Source organism: Strix aluco, chromosome 1, assembly GCF_031877795.1.
Source record: "Strix aluco isolate bStrAlu1 chromosome 1, bStrAlu1.hap1, whole genome shotgun sequence".
NCBI lineage: Eukaryota > Metazoa > Chordata > Aves > Strigiformes > Strigidae > Strix > Strix aluco.
The window spans coordinates 127425463-127444435 of record NC_133931.1 but is presented as its reverse complement, the minus strand read 5'-3'; the positions used below and the strand labels follow the sequence as shown (position 1 = coordinate 127444435).

The 18973-nt window shown below is 35.5% G+C and overlaps 1 protein-coding gene across 6 annotated transcripts in view; it reads left to right on the top strand.

Moving 5' to 3' along the window:
• LOC141927721 (ATP-dependent translocase ABCB1-like) overlaps nucleotides 1-18973 on the top strand; it is a 61544-nt gene that overhangs the window by 19614 nt on the left and 22957 nt on the right. For 4 of the 6 annotated variants that reach the window (XM_074834988.1, XM_074834973.1, XM_074834981.1 and 1 more), the window contains 11 exons: nucleotides 4491-4682; nucleotides 5445-5616; nucleotides 6625-6749; nucleotides 7509-7680; nucleotides 9310-9423; nucleotides 10430-10540; nucleotides 13293-13418; nucleotides 13606-13809; nucleotides 14203-14373; nucleotides 16698-16859; nucleotides 18436-18618. In XM_074834988.1, the coding sequence (XP_074691089.1) occupies nucleotides 4491-4682; nucleotides 5445-5616; nucleotides 6625-6749; nucleotides 7509-7680; nucleotides 9310-9423; nucleotides 10430-10540; nucleotides 13293-13418; nucleotides 13606-13809; nucleotides 14203-14373; nucleotides 16698-16859; nucleotides 18436-18618 (1732 nt within the window). Of the gene's footprint in view, nucleotides 1-4490; nucleotides 4683-5444; nucleotides 5617-6624; nucleotides 6750-7086; nucleotides 7107-7508; nucleotides 7681-9309; nucleotides 9424-10429; nucleotides 10541-13292; nucleotides 13419-13605; nucleotides 13810-14202; nucleotides 14374-16697; nucleotides 16860-18435; nucleotides 18619-18973 lie in introns of those variants that run through there. The other 2 variants (XM_074834997.1, XM_074835005.1) reach the window with 2 other exon arrangements.

Sequence of the window (18973 nt, the reverse complement as noted above, 5' to 3'; positions counted from 1 at the left end):
CTACCTTGCTGCCAAAGCATCAAGTTTAATTAAATTACATGGACTACAGAAAATTCAGAGTTAGATTATACGCAACCTTAAATCTAGCATTCTAGAGCTGGCAATAGCAGAAGACAATAGTCACTAGGTGCTTCTGCTTCAAAGCTTCATAAAGAAAAAGTCAAATAAGCAGATACATCAGCTGCCAATAGATGTGTTTTGTTAAAGGGGCTTTCTGAACCACTGTCTATAGACTTGGTTTATGCAGGATGTCTAAAGTTCATGTGCAATTCCTTGTACCACTTCAGCTTCTTTTCTTCAGGTTTAAGTCTGTTCCCCATTAGGTATTGAAAAACATCTGACATCTCAGGAATGCTGATGTGCTCTTCAAGGCAGTTGTCTTTTCTGAAGAGAAGGAGGAGATAAGCCATTCACTCTAGTAACTCTTGCTGTTTCATATTGAAGTGCATTATCATTTCTGGTAACAGTGGACTGTAAACTTATAGATCATTTAGAATAAGTAGTTAAGTTTCTAATTTAAAAAAATCTATTTACAGAAAAAAAAAAGTTCTTTACCATAAAATAAATGAGCAAGAACTAGTTAGAAATGGCTGTTACTTAGAAATTAAGAACTCTTATCTAATGAGAATGAACTGGCAGTGAATTGGCAATTATGCTTTATAAGAGCGTATGGACACACAGAGTTTCGTGCTCCTGCAACATTTCTGTCAATCTCTGACATGTATGCAAGTAATGCATACACACCTTCAGCAGAATATACTTGTGCCAATGATTTGAAAGCATATTTGAAGGCTAAATTACAGAGCAAAATAATTTGTGCATAGATGAAGTTACCCTAACTGTTCTATGTTTAGCAAATACCTGATGCCTAGTTGCACAATATTTTTAAAGTCTGTCTTATGTTTATTCTGAAGGAACTTTAAAAATAGTTGTTCTTACTGCATATGCAATTATAGAATTTCTTTCTGAAACTCACTAAAATCTTAGTCTCCAGCATATATTTTACAAGTCCAATAGTTTTATAAAATGTCCTATAAACAGCAATTCCTGTTAAAATGTAAAATTAGATAATTTGAATTTAATTGATTATACTGTTATTCTTGCAAATGTAAAAAATACCTGATTTCTTTTCTCTACGGCAGTTAGTTATGCTCTATATTCCTACCTGTTTAATAATCTCTTTCTAGTAACTCATCTTATGCTTGGATTGTCTTTAAAACTGTATCACTTGCTGTTACTAATTTATCTTAATTTTAAGGATATTTATGTTAGTGTTTTCATTTCTGCCTTGAAATGAAAGTAATGGCACAGCTTTAAAAACATTTTTTTTTTCTACTCAAGCATATCTAACCTGTATTTTAAGAGCAGGATGTACTAGAACTACAGAAAGTATTTACTGACCCTTAAAACATAAGTGTAGTGTGTAAATCAATGTGTCATTTATGTCTTTTAGACCAACAACCAATCAGAACTATTTTTGATTAATGGTTTGGGGTTCTTTTAATGTCTGAACTCATATCACATTGTCTCAACTAAAAACAATAGAAATCCTCCCATTGTCCTTAGTGGGCTATTGTCTAGGAATCACACATAAAGAGTACAGGAAAACAGACAAGCCAACACAAAAAAAGTATAAATGTGAATATCATCATCTAAATGTCAAGAACTGCCTGTTCTCATGACCCTAAGAGATGGTCTATTTGAGGGAGGTCCAGGATGGACCCACCGCTGGCCAAGGCTGAGCCCATCAGTGACAGTAGTAGTGCCTCTGTGATAACATATTTAAGAAGGGAGAAAAAATCCTGTGCAATAAAAATTGCAACCAGAGAGAGGAGTGAGAATATGTGAGAGAACCAACTCTGCAGACACCAAGGTCAGTGAAGAAGGAGGGGGAGGAGGTGCTCCAGGTGCCAAAGCAGAGATTCCCCTGCAGCCTGTGGTGAAGACCATGGTGAGGCAGGTTGTGCCCCTGCAGCCCCTGGGGAGGACAGTGGAGCACATCTCCACCTGCAGCCCAGGAAGGACCCCACAACGGAGCAGGTGGATGTGCCCAAAGGAGGCTGTGACCTCATGGAAAGCCCGCGCTGGAGCAGGGTCCTGTCAGGACCTGTGGATCCATGGAGAGAGGAGCCCACACTGGAACAGGTTTGCTGGCAGGACTTGTGACCCCGTGGAAAGATCCCACACTGGAGCAGTTTGTGAAGAACAGCCTGTGGGAAGGACTCACGTTGGAGAAGTTCATGGATAACTTTCCCATGGGAGGGACCCCATGCTGGAGAAGGGGAAGCATGTGAGGAGTCCTCCCCCTGAGAAACAACATGTGATGAACTGACTGCAAGCCCCACTCTTCATCTGCCTGTGCTGCTGGCAGGGAGGAGGTAGAGAAAATGAGGAGTAAAATTAAGCCTGGGAAGAAAAGAGGGGTGAGGGAAGGTGTTTTTAAGATTTGGTTTTATTTCTCATTATCCTACTCTGATTTGATTGGTAATAATTTTTTTCCCCAAGTCAAGTTTGTTTTGCCCGTGACGTAATCGGTGAATGATCTCTCTCTGTCCTTATCTTGACCCACAAGATTTTCGTTACATTTTTCTCTCCCCTGTCCAGCTGAGGAGTGGGAGTGATAGAGTAGCTTCGGTGGGCACCTGGCATCCAGTCAGGGTCAACCCACCACCAACATCATGCATGCCACCTTGTCTTTTAGACATTAACTCTGAAAGTACAAATATGAATAAAAAGCAGCCCATGTTTCTCTTTAGAAACAAACTGTTGATGAGGAATGTATCACTTATTAGCAGCACAGGAATAGTTTCTATTTTCTAAAGTTTCTAGATACATCCTTGAGTTAGTGTGTTCACTGGTTTGAAGAAGAAGCTGTTTGTACCCACCCCTTGTTTCTCTAACAACACCTGCCAGTGAGTCACATAATAATAAAAACTGTTTACAAGAACAAAGTTCTCACACAGGTGTGTTCGAATATTGAACTATACATGTGGACTTGGTTGTGTTTGTTACTCAAACAACAGTTTGCCTAAACCCCGACTATTTCTCAAAAGAAAAAGAACCATTATTTTACAATGCAGTGAGCATTTACTCTGTTAAGTTTCAACAGTGAATTCACAGAATATATTTCATCAGCATAGAATCCAGGGAATATATCAATCTCTTTTGATACGATTTGTCATGAAACAAAGTCCAAGCATAAAACAATTCTTTGAAGTGATGTAACATCGTAAGTAACTGTCTAAAGTAATTACTGCTGAATTTTGAAGCAGTGTTCTTGGTTTTAGTTTGGTAGTTTCTGTGTAGAGTTTTAACGGTGCTGAAGATGATCAAGGTCAATATTCAACTAACCAGCATTCAGTTAGGCATTAACCCATTTTTATTAAGCAGTTTAGATAAAGCTTATTTCATGTAGTTCCAAAACCACTGACTAAACTATACAGTATCTTAGCCACAAAAAAGACTGAATTAAAATTTGAGAAGTTTCATCTATAAAGCCATTCTCTCCTTTTTTGAGCAGAGCATTTGCACACAGATTCCTGCAATTTGCTCCTGCCAAGTTTCATGCTACAGTTCTAAAGAATCAGTATGCATAACTTACTACATGTGAGTGAAAGTCCTAAGAGTTTTAAAGCTTTTTGATAATTATTTACTTATGCAGTAGTCTTACACCAGGAATATTTAGCCATTGGTTTTGGTCATGTTTTACAAACAGGCAATCAGTTCAGTTGCATTTTTTGGTTTAGTTCTGGTTTAAGTTCACCTGTAACTGATTCTGATGTCCATTCTGAATCAAATCAAATCTGATTTGGTTCTGTTTAAACAGTTTAAAACTGTGGCTCAAATTCAGCTCCAGTTTGAGAAATATGGTGGTTCACGCATTCCTTGGTTTTGCTTTGACATCCTGCTCATAGCGCAGAGCTGAATTAAGTAAAATATCAGTTATGAATAAAATAGAGACCAAAGGAATTTTTGATCTAATGGCATTTGTTTGCAATAGATTTATATATAGTAATGCTATGTTCTTAAATCAGGAAATATTTACAGAATTCATGCATCTATATATTTATGTAGACAGGCATGTTGTATAGTGTAAATGTGTGTGTGTAATATAGGTATATATGATTAGGTCTGTATATGTGTTAAAACAAAAATTTTATGGAGTTTTTGGAAATGACATTTAAATGAAAAGGGTATTTTATCTGAAATACAGTTCTAAAATAATCTTATGAGAAAATATATACTATATTGACAAAAAGTAATTCCTATCTAATAATAGCTTAATTTTGTTTATTGCATATCTGAAAACGGATATTAAATACTACTAATGTAAAACTTGGTAAGTTTTACAGAGAAGTGTAAACTGTAGTAAAAACATATAAACTCTAATTCATGTCTGAAACAGAAAAAATAAGCATCAAGCTAAATAAAAACTAGCAAGGTAAATAAAATTAATTTCAGAGAATCTTGCCTTTTTTTTTTTCTTTCAGATATGCATACTACTATTCTGCAATAGCAGCTGGTGTTCTTCTTGCTGCTTATATCCAGACTTCATTTTGGACCCTAGCAGCAGGCCGGCAAATAAAAAAAATTAGAGAAAAGTTTTTTCATGCAATTATGAGACAGGAAATTGGATGGTTTGATGTAAATGATGTGGGAGAACTTAACACTCGTCTTCTAGAGTAAGTATACTATACCTTTCCCAATGTTCTTTTATCTTATTAAGCATGTGTGAATTACAATTGTTTTAATTTTATTTTTAAATTGAATTGTTTCATTGTGAAATGAAATTTCACTGTGAAACGAAATTGAATTATTTCATTGTCAAATGAAGTTTTCAAGTTTTCTCATGGAGCATCTCAGAAACTGGACTGCTAATATTCTGATACTGGACTGTCACAGGGATATCAGAAAAGCATTTTGATAAGTTCCCTGGGACTCTGAGGGTGGCTAAAGCCCAACATATGAGATTACATCCATGAAGAGAAAACATAGTTCATTTCTGTGCACACATAGTTCATTTCTGTGCACACTGAGCGCACACAGTAAGGTGCTGACTGACCCCAGCAGTGTGAACAGCTTTAACTGCATGACAAGCTATTCCTTTCTCTCTGCCCACATGAAAGGCTTTATCTTATCTTTCCGAATATCCCACAGTTTCCACAGAGATCAAAAATTTGGAATTAAGAAAGTGGGGGTAAATTTGCAGTATAGGCAGAATCTCAAACTTTTCAGACAAAACCAGGTTTATAGCACTGCATTTTCACAAGAAATATGAAATTTTCCTTGACCACACTATACAGTGCTTTATCTTGAAGCAAACTGTTGTTTGGAAGCAATTGTATAAAGATTGTTCTCTACACAGATTCCCATGTAACAAAACTGACACACTTGCTTGTGCTTTCTGTATTTTCCTTCCTGTCTGGATGTAATTTGTTTTTCAGTGATGTCTCCAAGATTAATGATGGAATAGGTGACAAAATTGGGTTGCTTGTTCAAGCAATAACAACATTTGTAACAGGATTTGTTGTTGGTCTCATAAGAGGATGGAAATTAACCCTTGTAATACTAGCAGTCAGTCCTGTCCTGGGACTTTCAGCAGCCCTCTGGGCAAAGGTACGTTAACATACATTTAGTGTCAGGTTTTATATTAATGAGAGATAATGGAATAAATCTACATATCTGTAATTCTTACTGTTAGAAGGTATTGCGTAGAACAGTTACAGCTTTAGACAACATCTATGTACATAAACTCTTAGATGAACAGTATATAAATATCCTCATATAGTTTGAATGTTATAATTCCCATAGATTGGACAGACTTGTTTGATTTGAAGCTGTTTCTGCCAATATAGCATATATTTATGTAGAAAAGGAAGCAAGGTACACAAGTAGAATCCACATCTGTAACTATTAAACTTCACCTACATGAGTATTTGTTCTGTTGAAAGGAATAATTGCACCTCCTGAAAAATAAGTGAATAAATTAGACCATGCCTTAGTCTCAGACGCAGAGGTTCTTTTCAGAGTTGTTAACAGCTTAGGTAAGAAATTTTGGACAGACTTAGGTGAGAGAAGTACTAAATTACCATGTGATTGGAGTGACTTACATTGGTAGTTTTGAAACCTTCAGATTTTTATAGTATTTTTTTCCCTTACATTTCAAAGATCCTATAAGCCTTCACTGTCTTGAGTGAGTGTATTGCAGAAAAGTGAGGAGTAGAGAAGCATGTGCTACATATGTCTACTGGCTAAGAGTCTTCATTGACTGTGGTTGATTAATGTAAGCTATAGAGCCCTTTCGCCAAAGTAGCCAGACATGAGAATGAGCTGAGGAGATCCGCCTGGGGAGAACCACATCATGTCAGTATAAGTAGTCATCTAATCTCCTGCACTGAGTGAAAGCAGAGTGGAAAATCCAGCCCTTAGTTGTGGAGAACGGGTAATATTGAATTATTTGATTGAATTCATAATCTACTTAAGGATTTTGATATTGAGCATTTGCACTCATACATAATATAATCAAAAGGCTTCATATTGGAATAAAGTAACTCATAAAAGCCATTATGAAGTGATTGAGCTCATTCTGTTTTTCTTAAGTCAAAATATTTGATCCTGTATTAGGTTCTCTCTGCTTTCACTGACAAAGAACAAGCTGCATATGCAAAAGCAGGTGCTGTTGCAGAGGAAGTTCTGGCAGCAATTCGTACTGTAATAGCTTTTGGAGGACAGGAAAAAGAAATTAAAAGGTAAGAGCAATATTTGCTTTTATCAGCTGATTTTACAGTACTCACTTCAGATGGTTTCAAATTTTCTTGTATCTTTGCTGTTGAAAGTCTGTCAAAACAAGTAAGTCATATGCTTCCTGCATTTTTAGGTAGTGGGGAATTGTCTGTTTCAGGCTATTATGTTTCCCTACATGTTGAAAGACAAATTAGTTATTCTTCTAGAAAATGACAAAATATATTGATATATTGTCTCTACTCTAGAAAGTGTACAAACTACCTTAAACATCACACACTGAGAGCTTTAGACAAAAAAAAAGGCCCTGCCATGAGAAGAGATGATGGTATCCTTGGTAATCTGATTACTCAGTAGTTGTGAAGGTACTAATAAACAATATCTCTGTTTCCACCGTACTGTAAAACATCGTTCTTGTGATATATTTTAACCTTTTATCTTAAGCTAATGATTATAGCCTCAAAACTCATGAATGGTTCATGATCAAAGTTCACTGACCTGCAGGTTATTTAAGGAACCTGAATGCCAGTCCCTGAACTGCAATGCCCTTTTTTTTTCTATATACCAGGTTGACTGATGTTGGCCTTTTTAGGAGTTACCTTAAAGTCTCCGTGCCTGACTACCAGGCTTACCTTTGTACAGTCTTAGGGCTATATATTTTATATATCTTGTTGTACTTTGTGAGTACAATGTTCTTTTTCTAACTCATCCACAGAATTTTTGGTGCTGTGTGCCATGGTACACGTCTATTTCTATTTTTCTTCCAGATACCATAAAAATTTAGAAGATGCTAAACGGATTGGAATAAAAAAGGCTATTACAGCTAATATTTCTATGGGTGCTGCTTTCTTACTGATATATGCATCATATGCACTGGCCTTCTGGTATGGAACCACCTTGGTCTTAACTGATGATTACACTATTGGCAATGTTCTTACCGTAAGTATTAATGAGTAAATTCCCAATAATAGTAAGAAATACTAAAGAAAATACATTAAAGTGTATATTGGGAATTTATTTGAGTTTAATAAGAATTATGTGCCAAAATCAGCAAAATAGCATCTCTTCTTCTTAACAAAAAGATTCTCACCACAAAAGTCTGTGTTTTTTCTATAGTATCTCAGTATCTACGTCAAGTCAAATAAAACATATTTTTCAACTGCTTCTACATCTTTTCTGACTTACATAAGATCAGACTGATATAGAAATAGTTCAGTCAAAAACTGAAGTAGAGTCCCCTTCCTAGTTGTTTTGTTTTCAGATTTGTAAGGATGAATATATTTTCAGGATGCAGAAGCAAATACTTCTATTTTTAGCTGTTGTGTGGTCTAAGTAGATCATTTTATTGATACTTCTCTTATATTTTGCACCATAAAAGCTTCAAATCACTTCTCAGTATTTTTAGAAATCAAGGGGGAGAAAAATATACTTGTGCCCAACAAATATGTCACCATCTAACCAAAGGAAGAAAACCATAACTCATAAGTCATAACTTAAATTCTTCTCTTGATGGGGCAATAAGTCTAATTTTGTATGAGATATTAAACAAATATGGTAAGAAGAATAACTGTGTTAACCATGATGAAACCCAACCAAGAGATCATATGTATATATTTATCTTTTTTAAACTGCATGTTTTGTTTAACTTATGAAGTTTGCGGAAAATGGCCGATATGTGTTATTGGATCTTTTGAACCTACCTTTTTTTTTTTTTTTTTTAAAGGCAAACTGGCATACAGAACATTTCAGTGAGGTTGTCTCCCTTGTGTGTAATTTTTTCAGTTCAAAGTATTGACAAATTCTGTTGTCTATTTTGTAGTTCATGGGCAGGGTGTTTTCATAATATGAATGGAAGGGTGTTGCCTTATTAGGTAACACATCTGTGAATGACCACTGTTGGAGAAAAGAGGATGGGTGTGATGGACCTTTGCTCTGATGTACTATGGCTGTTATTACGATCTCTGACCAGTGTGGTTTTATTACTTTTGTTTTGATACTAGCTGAAAGCAATAAACTGTGCTTCTCTAAGAAAATAATATATTTTTTCTTTCTCTGTTTTTTCATGTTTGCTTGCACTCACTCTCTTTCATTCCAGCAGAGGGACTCTTTATTACTTTGTGATGGAGAAGGTGGATTTGTACACTTCTATTTCACTGTCCCTTTTAAAGCAGAATGATAATGCTTTGCATAACCATCTTTGTTCCATGGGAAGATATGCAATATACTTCCTGGTCTTTGGGACATCTTTTGCCAAAGAACAAATTAGTACAATAAATTCTGAAACATCAGGTGTAATTATGCATTTTTTGGCATAAATTTTGCAGGTCTCAGTCACTTTTTCACTTCTTATCATTATGATTGCAACATTCACATTGTGCACGGATTCAGTTTTCTTAATGTTATTCTCTGTTGAAGAAACCCTTTCATTTTTTCTTTAATTCTAGGTTCCTTAAACTTCTGTTAACAGGCATGGAGCCTCCTGACCCAAAGATATCTAATGTAAATAAATAAATGTAGTTCTCTGCTTAAATAAGAATTGATATATGTCACCACATACATTTCTTTCAGGTCTTTTTCTCTGTATTGATTGGAGCTTTCAGTATTGGACAGACTGCTCCAAGCATAGAAGCATTTGCTAGTGCAAGAGGAGCTGCCTATACAATCTTTAATATTATAGACAATGTGAGTATCTTTGCCCTCACTCTCATTTCAAAATTGAGAGACCCTTCTTTTTAAAGTGCAGGCACTATTTATGGATATGAAATTAGTAAAAGTGTGTAAATAAGCAGAAATATAAACATAAAAGCAGATAGAATGTATAATTATTAGTCAGTTTCTCTTTGTCTTCTAGAGTTGTTAGTCAAAAGTTATGAAAAGTTTTGAAGTTGTTACTTCAAAAGTAAAAGTAGGCTGGATCTCTGAATCACTTGGTGTTGGAGATATCCTCTAATGTTTTTATCATGAAGGGCACATCTATGGTGCTATATAGATATGTGATTACAGCTGATGTAGGTACATGAACATAGGTGTCAAGATATCAGTGACACCACCAGTAGCATGCCTGTTGGCAAACCAATAAAACACAACCTGGTAACCTGGATATGTACTTCAACCACCAAGAGAGTCTGAAATCAGGGAAGCTGTGATTTTACTAGCTAACAAAGCTCTATGAAATGCAACTGCATGTTTTGTATTATTAAGACATGCTTCAAGTTCTAGCCCCACCCTGGATGGAAACAAAACCAGCGATAATTAGGAACTCTGTTTCTGCTTAACGGTCAGTGGATCGGTTCTTTCTCACACAAATAGTTTCAGCAGAAAGGGCAAAGCTATAAATGAACAGCGTATGAACAGCTCATTAGCGATGATCTGTTCAGGTTAATCATCAGGTAGTGAAATGAATCTCAAATTCATTGAGCTATGGGTGCAGTCTTAAAGATGATGTACTAAATTCACACAAAAGCTTAAATGAAGAAATTATGAAAGTGTTCTTGCATGAGCAGATCATCAATGTAGTAATGAGGCAACAAAATATGCAATTTACATTTCAGAAATCTCACCTAAATTTCTTTAAAATTACATTTAGTATCTCTGCAGAATAATGGTGCACTCTAGGACTTCTTTATGAAAAGAATCATTAAGAAATAAGTTGTGGGTTTTTTTTTTTTAATTATTTTGTTTTGCACAGGAACCTCAAATTGACAATTATTCGGAGGCAGGTTACAAACCACAGCACATTAAAGGGAACTTGGAATTCCAAAATGTATACTTCAATTATCCATCCAGACCAGATATTGAGGTACTGTAAATGAAACTTTATATATATTACAGTTAAACATGTGGATCATTTGTTAGGGGAAAAAAGTCAAATAAATAAAATTTTGTTGAAAATATAACAATTCTAAGTTGTTTCTCTGATTTATATAAAGCTACCTTGCCACCACAGTGATTTTAGCTAGAATTATTTACACCTTGGCTAAACATGTTAAGTTTTCTAAATAATTTTCTGTCTAAAGCTATAGTCAGTGTGACTAGGCAATAAAACTTAAAGATTTATTGCTATCAGAATCTAAATTTATGCTTCTAAACCAAGAGTTTTTGTATAATAACAATAATGAGATAGTGCGTTTCAAGAGTACCTGCAATGCAGCCGTTAAGACAACATATGTCAAAGAGTTAAAGAAAGCAGATCCATCAAGGACTTGTTATATATGGAATAGAGATCAGAGTCTGTATTTTTCTGTCTAGACAAAGAAAAAGTTTGCTTTTTAAAGCACTGCCATAAATCCAGTCTTAATGCAGTGAAGGTGGAAGACATTTGAATGATTTCTGAAAATATTTTCATGAAGAGTGTCTTTGCACTATGTAACGATTTCCTTCCCTACCTTGAAGGAAAATCATTGACCTTGATAAAGGGATCTTTCTTACTTTTGATAGGCAGAAAGGAAAGACACAGAGCTTTATTTTAAGCCATTTTTACTAATAAATATGTTAAATATTTCGGCTTTTCCTTCTATCAAGAAAATCAATGAAGTGAATGTGCTTGGTATTTCTGCATATAGAAATATAAATAAAAAGACAACTATTGATCTCAGTGGATTATTTTATAAGTTTATACAGGTATGATATGAATAGAGATTTCTCCCCCATAGTTTCAGAGATGATAATTGTAGGAAGCTAAGGCTACACCAAACATTTAACATTTCATAAATTATAGTAAAGAGAAAAATGAGGCAGTCAAATAACTCAGGGTAGTTTATTTTTGCCTAAATTTAATCTACCTGACTTTCAAGTTAACTCTTCTTTTCAACGGGATTGAGTGCATCAAAGTAACTGACAAACATGATAAAGACTGCAAGTTACTTCCTATCTCACTAGACTGATTTATTTGCTGTCCTTACTCTCTCTTCTCTGTTTGCTTTAAGTTAGAAACAGCCTAAATGGATTGAATTATGGATTTAATTTTGGTATAGAAAAAAGGTTCTGATCAGTAATCCATTGAAATCAGTGGTAATCCACAGGTTTTAGACCAAATTCTATTTGCTACTTTATTTACATTATATTTGTTTGAGTTGTTCTATACAAAGTCTATACAGTCTATACAAAGACTAAATTATCTATAGCCTTATGACCAGAAGATTAAATGACGCTGCTTCATAAATTTTCAACTATTATTACTTATGTTGGACTTCTAATTTGATCTAAAAATATTATAGCAAAATAAGACATACTAAAAGTTATGATTTTTCTATGACTCTTGTTCCTAATATATATTTTATTTTATATTTTATTTATATTTATTTATATTATATTTTATTATATTTTATCTTGTTCCTAATACATATTTTACTTGTAAAGCACACAAATATTGGTACTAAGGGTGAAGAGGCAGCAGTAGTGCTGAAGGTAGAAATTTAGGGAGAAAGAGATGGTTACAAGGACACCGGGCTGCAAGGTATTGGGAAGTACCTTGGGAGAGTACCGTATCGGTACATGGCTGTACATTTATAATGGAAAAATGCACTTAGCCATGATGCAGATGCTGACATTCAGGTATGCATAGTTCATTGTAGCCTAGTCCTTCTAGAAGACTAATCAGCAAAAAATATGCTTTTCTCCATTTCAATATACATTTCCAACCACAGAAGTTGTACAAAGTAGTGAAAGCTGTACACACTCCTGTACCCCTTTTGTCATGTAAAGTAGAAACATTTATTCCTTTTTTCCTATTGTTGTATTTTCTTACTACTCAGGTGAGCAGGTTAAGGTGGTCATAATTAAATATATATGGCATGGACATTCTAACTGTGTGTCTGTTCTCCAGCCCCACTACACAGCCCAATACAGGTTATATTACTGAAAATAGAATGAAAGAGCAATTACATGACACCGAAGAGCTATATTTACCCTCTGTATGAGTCCCAAGGAAGGCAAAACTTTGTATCTTCCATGGCTGTGAAATGCTATGTTTTTTGCTGACTAGTACAAAAAAGTTATATATTGTGCAATGAAATGTCAGCATTGTAAAGAAGCCCCGCCAGCAATTCCAGACAAAAGGGGAAAATTTAAGGATACTTCAAGGTTACTAAAATGACTTTCCCTCCAAAACAATGTAGAGTATATTCTGTCCCTTTTAACTCTGACTTTTACTGTACAATAATTTTCCTGTAGTTTGCATGGTGCGTTAAAGAAAAAGATGAGGGAACGTAATACAGAAATATTGCACAGTATTGTTTCTATATTATATTTTAGTTATGGGTAGTAACCATATTATTATTAATTAGTCATATGAACTGGTTCATGATATGGGTAACTGTAAAGTGTGTTGTATAATACATTGATATTGAACCACTTGTGATGTAAACATGAAGACAATTAAGCTGAAGTCATTAGTTACCCAAAATTTAAACTCATATGTTTAAAATTTTATTTTGTACCAGAGTCTGCTATAAATATGAGGGATGTTTTATTGTAGTCTCTAAAGTTTCTTCAAACTTACACTGACATTTTTACATACTGTTATGTTTTTCTTACCTTTCATATATGCACAGATACTAAAGGGCTTGAATCTCAAGGTTAGTTGTGGCCAGACAGTGGCCCTGGTTGGTGGCAGTGGCTGTGGGAAAAGTACGACTGTTCAGCTCATCCAGAGGTTTTATGATCCCAAGGAAGGCACGGTAAGATACCTCAAGTGAGATGACTGCTCTGTGTGTCACAGTTGTTGGAAGTCTGGTTCTGGTCTCACTGCCCTTGTTCCAATGACATGGTAAAGTCTCCCCTAAAAAGGCGTGGGCCAACCTGGGGAGAGAGGTTCCTTGACTAAAACACTTAGTAAACAGTTTTTGTCTGCTTCCTTTTGTTTAGGTTACTATTGATGGGCAGGATATTAGGACCTTAAACGTAAGATATCTGCGGGAGATCATTGGTGTAGTGAATCAGGAGCCCGTGCTCTTTGCTACTACTATTGCAGAAAACATTCGTTATGGCCGTGAGGGTGTCACCATGGAAGAGATTGAAAAAGCTACCAAGGAAGCAAATGCTTATGACTTCATCATGAAGCTACCCAATGTAAGCAAACCAGCTGCCCTGCTGAAATAATTTCTCCTAAAGCTCCTTGTGACAAATAGTCCCTTAGGAGGGATTCTCGTAAACAGAGGAAGCTATCCCTGGAGCTGTGAGTAGGCAGAGCTATGCAGAGCTTCTTCATAACTTCTGAGAATAATGCGGATTTTAAATTTTTAGGTCATGACTTGATGAGCATTTGGAGAGCTATTGGAATTCCAGGGACACAAATGATTAGGCGGGTATATCCAAGTGGGTGTTTGTCCTGTAGTGTTTTAGATGAAGGAAAAAGTGCTGCCGGGGCCACTGACACCAATGTGCCTTTTCTTTACACTGCCTTACTTTGGTGAAAGGACTGTGCTGCTGAGGGCTGTGGAAATGTGTGTGGTTGTCTTGTAGAAGTTTGAAACCGTGGTTGGAGAAAGAGGGGCACAGCTGAGCGGAGGCCAGAAGCAAAGAATAGCAATTGCCCGAGCTCTGGTTCGCAATCCTAAAATTCTTCTGCTTGATGAGGCAACATCAGCTTTGGATACTGAGAGTGAATCAGTTGTGCAGGCGGCACTGGACAAGGTCAGTAGAGTTCTAAAATGAAGCAGGTAAGCAGGAGCCTAATTACTTTTTTTCCAGACATTTGTTGAAATTGCTGCAAGAAATAGAGACCCTTAAAACACAAAGTGTAAACTTGGATTTGGCAAATATTTTTGAGACCCTGCAGGTATTGCAGAGAGGAATCTTGGTTCAAGTGAGAAGATGGAATTATATTTTCTGCATTATTAAGCTTAAATCAACGTTTTCTTGGTGTAAATGCCATTCCCGGCAACCATCTGTCTTACTGACATGCATATTGTTGTCAGTCTCCTATTCAGTTAACTTGTGTTGAAGCCTGACAGACAAGGTAAGTTCTACCAGCATGTCATGACTGTAGCAGTGACTTGGCAGAGAACACTCCAAGGAGACATTTGCTTCAGTTAATATGAATACTTCTAGGTGCTTGTTTTGGTTTAATGACGAGCTGTCTCACTAAGGGACAGCTGATACCTGGTGCCACTCAGGAGTCTATATGGTTTTCTGAATGTTTCTTGCTGCTGTTGGATAAGGAAAGACATTTTGAGGAGAATTATTAATGGAAATACATTTAATAAAGAAGTTATTTGTTTAGTTTTTCTTGGTCACATTATCTTATAAACTCGGATCCTCATAAACCTTTGCAGAAGACCTAGGGACTCATAGAATCATAGAATGGTTTGGGTTGGAAGAGACTTTTAAAGATCATCTAGTCAAACCCCTCTTCCATGGGCAGGGGTATCTTTCACTAGATCAGGTTGCCCAAAGCCCTGTCCAACCTGACTTTAAACACTTCCAAGGATGGAGAATCCACTACTTTTCTGGGCAACCTGTTCCAGTGTCTCACCACCCTCATCATAAAAAATTTCTTCCTTCTATCCAATCTAAATCTACCCTCCTTCAGTTTAAAACCACTGTCCCTTGTCCTGTCATTACAGGCCCTTGTAAAAAGTCTCTCTCCACCTATGTTATAAGACCCCTTTAAGTACTGAAAGGCTACAATAAGGTCTGACTAGAGCCTTCTCTTCTCCAGGCTGAACAACCCCAACTCTCTCAGGCTTTCTTCATAGGAGCGCTCTTTCAGCCCTCTGTTCATTTTTGTGTCCCTGCTCAAGACCTGCTCTAACAGATCCATGTCTTTCATGTACTGAGGGCTCCAGAACTGGATGCAGTACTCCAGATGGACTCTCACCAGAGCGGAGTAGAGGGGGAGAATCCCTCAACCTGCTGGCCATGCTTCTTTTTATGCAGCCCAGCACACGATTGGCTTTCTGGGGTCCAAGCACACATTGTCAACTTATGTCTGATTTTTCATCCACCAGTATTTCCAAGCCCTTCTCTGCAGGGCTGCTCTCAATCTATTCATTCCCCAGTCTGTATTGATGCGAAGGATTGCCCTGACCCAGGTGCAGGGCCTTGCACTTGGCCTTGTTGAACTTCATGAGGTTCACATGGGCCCACTCGTCAAGCCTGTCAAACACCCTCTGGATGCCATCACTTCCCTCAAGTGAATCAACTGCACCACTCGGCTTGGTGTCATCTGCAGACTTGCTGAGTGTGCACTCAATCTCATTTGTCTATGTCAGTGATGAAGATATTAAATAGTATGGGTCCCAGCATGGACCATTGAGGAACATCATTGAAGATGAAATCCATCCAGGTTCCAACAAAATTCCACAGCTTGGGATCATTACTTTGATTATTTAAACTAAAAATTGCTTGATCATTTAAATACCGCCTGGTAATTAAAATGGCAAGCTATGACATTTGTTACATTGTGTGTGATAGGCTTATAAATATCCAAAGATAGATAGTTAGTTGAAATGTATTTCACAAGAAATTGCAGAGAATTTTATTTTCAGTGAAGTTATCAATGACTTAGAGGTTAAAACACTGACATTTTTAAAACGTCAGTGTGAAATATTTTCTAATGCTTCTGAGTATAAAATATCCTTCACAGATTTTAACGTTTTGATGAACAATTATGGGCTTAAATATAAAAACTTTCAACATTTTTAAAATTTTAAGGTTTGTAACATTGTAACATTCTAAAACTTAAATATTTGTAATTTCATTTAGATATTTGTGATCAAAATTTGATGGTTTTATGTGCCACAGAAGAAAGATTGTCTCTAATATGAATTTTCAAGCTAAAGATTATATTTCTGTTTTAAGGTACTCGTTAAAGTCCATTTAAAAAACTTATTTTGAAAGTTATATTTTTCCATGCATCATTTTAATGTTTCCTTTAGGTCTTATTCAGCTTCTAATATGATGAAAAATTTTTGAATATACTTATAAATACTCATGTTAAATATTGTTATTTCTAGGCAAGAGAAGGACGCACCACGGTTATAGTAGCCCATCGACTGTCAACAGTCAGAAATGCAGATCTTATAGCTGTGTTTGAAGGTGGTGTTATCACAGAACAGGGGAATCATTTTAAATTGCTTGAGAGAAAGGGAATCTACTACAAACTGGTTAACATGCAGGTACTTTTTTCTTGCTAGCTGTTGCCTGATTTTCTTTTCTGTATTCCATGACCATAGTTATCATATGCTATCAGTAGTATGGGGAATCCTACAGCATATTTTCTTAACAGCAAAAAATATGTATTTTGAAAGGAGAGCAGTAATTTGAGAGAGAAGACCGCTAGTTTTGATACCAGACCTATTTAAACCCAGGATAGTACATTTTTAATCCTCTAAGGATTTAAATTTAAAAGATTATTTTATGTTTTTCCTTTATGCAGTTAATGTAGAGCAGCTGACTACAGTAGTTTGCTATTCCATTGGTTCTTCTTAGACTATGATAAAAGGTAAAACACAGTAGCTGATACCAGAGGAATACAGCATGCATGTTTTAAGCTGTTTAGTTATAATCCTTCATACTGAATTTCTTTCAAAAAAAAAAAAAAAAAGTGAAGGAATAGGAGAAAAAGAAAAATAATCCAGCTATGCTGAGTGCAAAAATATGTACACTTTTAAAGTTGTGTAGCCAGAAACAAAGAGGTTGGAAATTAATATAAATATCAGAAATGCATTAGTTATTAAGTGAAGAACAAAATACTTCAATACTTCCCAGTGTTCCATGCAATATTTGGGTTATAGATGAGCTTCACTCTAGCCTTCAGCGTCACTGGTGTTTTACTGCACAACCACCATGCCCATTAAAGAAACTGAAACTGCTATCTCAGTATGTCAGACTGAAAAGAGTAAATGAGGCCAATTAAAACATCCTTCATAAAGTAACTATGAGAATGCATTTGGTCACCTTAGATTCAAAGTAACTTTATATTCAAACAAATGTAATAATAGGAAAAAATAGGAAATATAAAATGGAAAGAAAATAAAAAATAGCAGAAAATTACAAAAAATGGAAAGAAAGCAAAAAAAGTTATTTTTATTAGTAGTACAAAAAGTAGTAAGAAATAAAAACTTTCTGGTTAAAAAGAAATACAAGTTGAAGGCAACTTTGAATCTGGTTATTATTAAATACCTCTGTGGTGGGTAGACATTTATTTATTCTGTCAAAGAGACTGGCAAAACTACCATCAAAACTAAGGCTCTTTTCCAGACTGTTCAGATTTTTCAGTCAGAATCTCTTTTTGGGATTTTTCAGTCAGAATCTGAACTTCCTTATTACATTTAAAGTCAAGAATCATTAAGAGTGTTCTGCACTAAAGAGGAATGATTTTTTTCTCACTTCATGAATAAACAGTATATCCACTGAGAACTCGTTCAAAAAGATCCCAAGATGAGTACAAATGGTTTAGACTAAATTTAAAACTCCGTTAGGAGTCAATTCATTTAAAAAATGAACAGATACTTCCACTCCCCTGCCCTCCACTTAGTATAAATATTTTCTTGAGAGGTGAGATAGCCTTATATATGAATCAAGCTCTGAAGATACAGATTTTCATATCTGCTTTATAGCATTATGTATTGTTTTTCCCATATCTATTTCCACTGAAACAAAGTTACTTTTACTTAGATTACCTCATAATTTTGAAAGTTCAAAGTAATAGATGCGTAATTAATTTTAGCATCATGTTCCTCCCTCTTTTAGGCAATAGAAGCTGAAGTTCCATCATCAGAAAAAGATGAGAATGCACTTAGTGTGAAAAAAAGTGAATCTGAACCAGAATTTGAAGAATCCTTAACAAAAGGATTGAGAAGACGATCAACTCGGAGAAGCATGAAAAAGCCAGGAGCACAAAATGATGATCCTGATGAGAAAACGAGTTCACCTGTAAGTATCTTTGTAGAGCTGTTAGTGAACTTTGATTCCTTTCAAGAAAGTATGTTAAAATGAAATTAATTCTCCTGCTCTAGAGAGGTACAAGAAGAAGGAGTCATTTGATAGGGGTGAAAAAAACATGAGAATTTTCTAATTCTAAATAGCCTTTGGCTGGTAATATTCATAACTTGTTTTTTTATTCTCACCATGAATAATTATAAAAATAAAATGGGACTTGAAAAATCTATAACAAGGATGAGTTTATTCTTGAAAATCAATTTGCTATAAAAGAAATATACTTACATATCTTTGCATACCATACCAACGTAGTTAAACATTCATTTTTGGATCAGAAACAGAACATTTG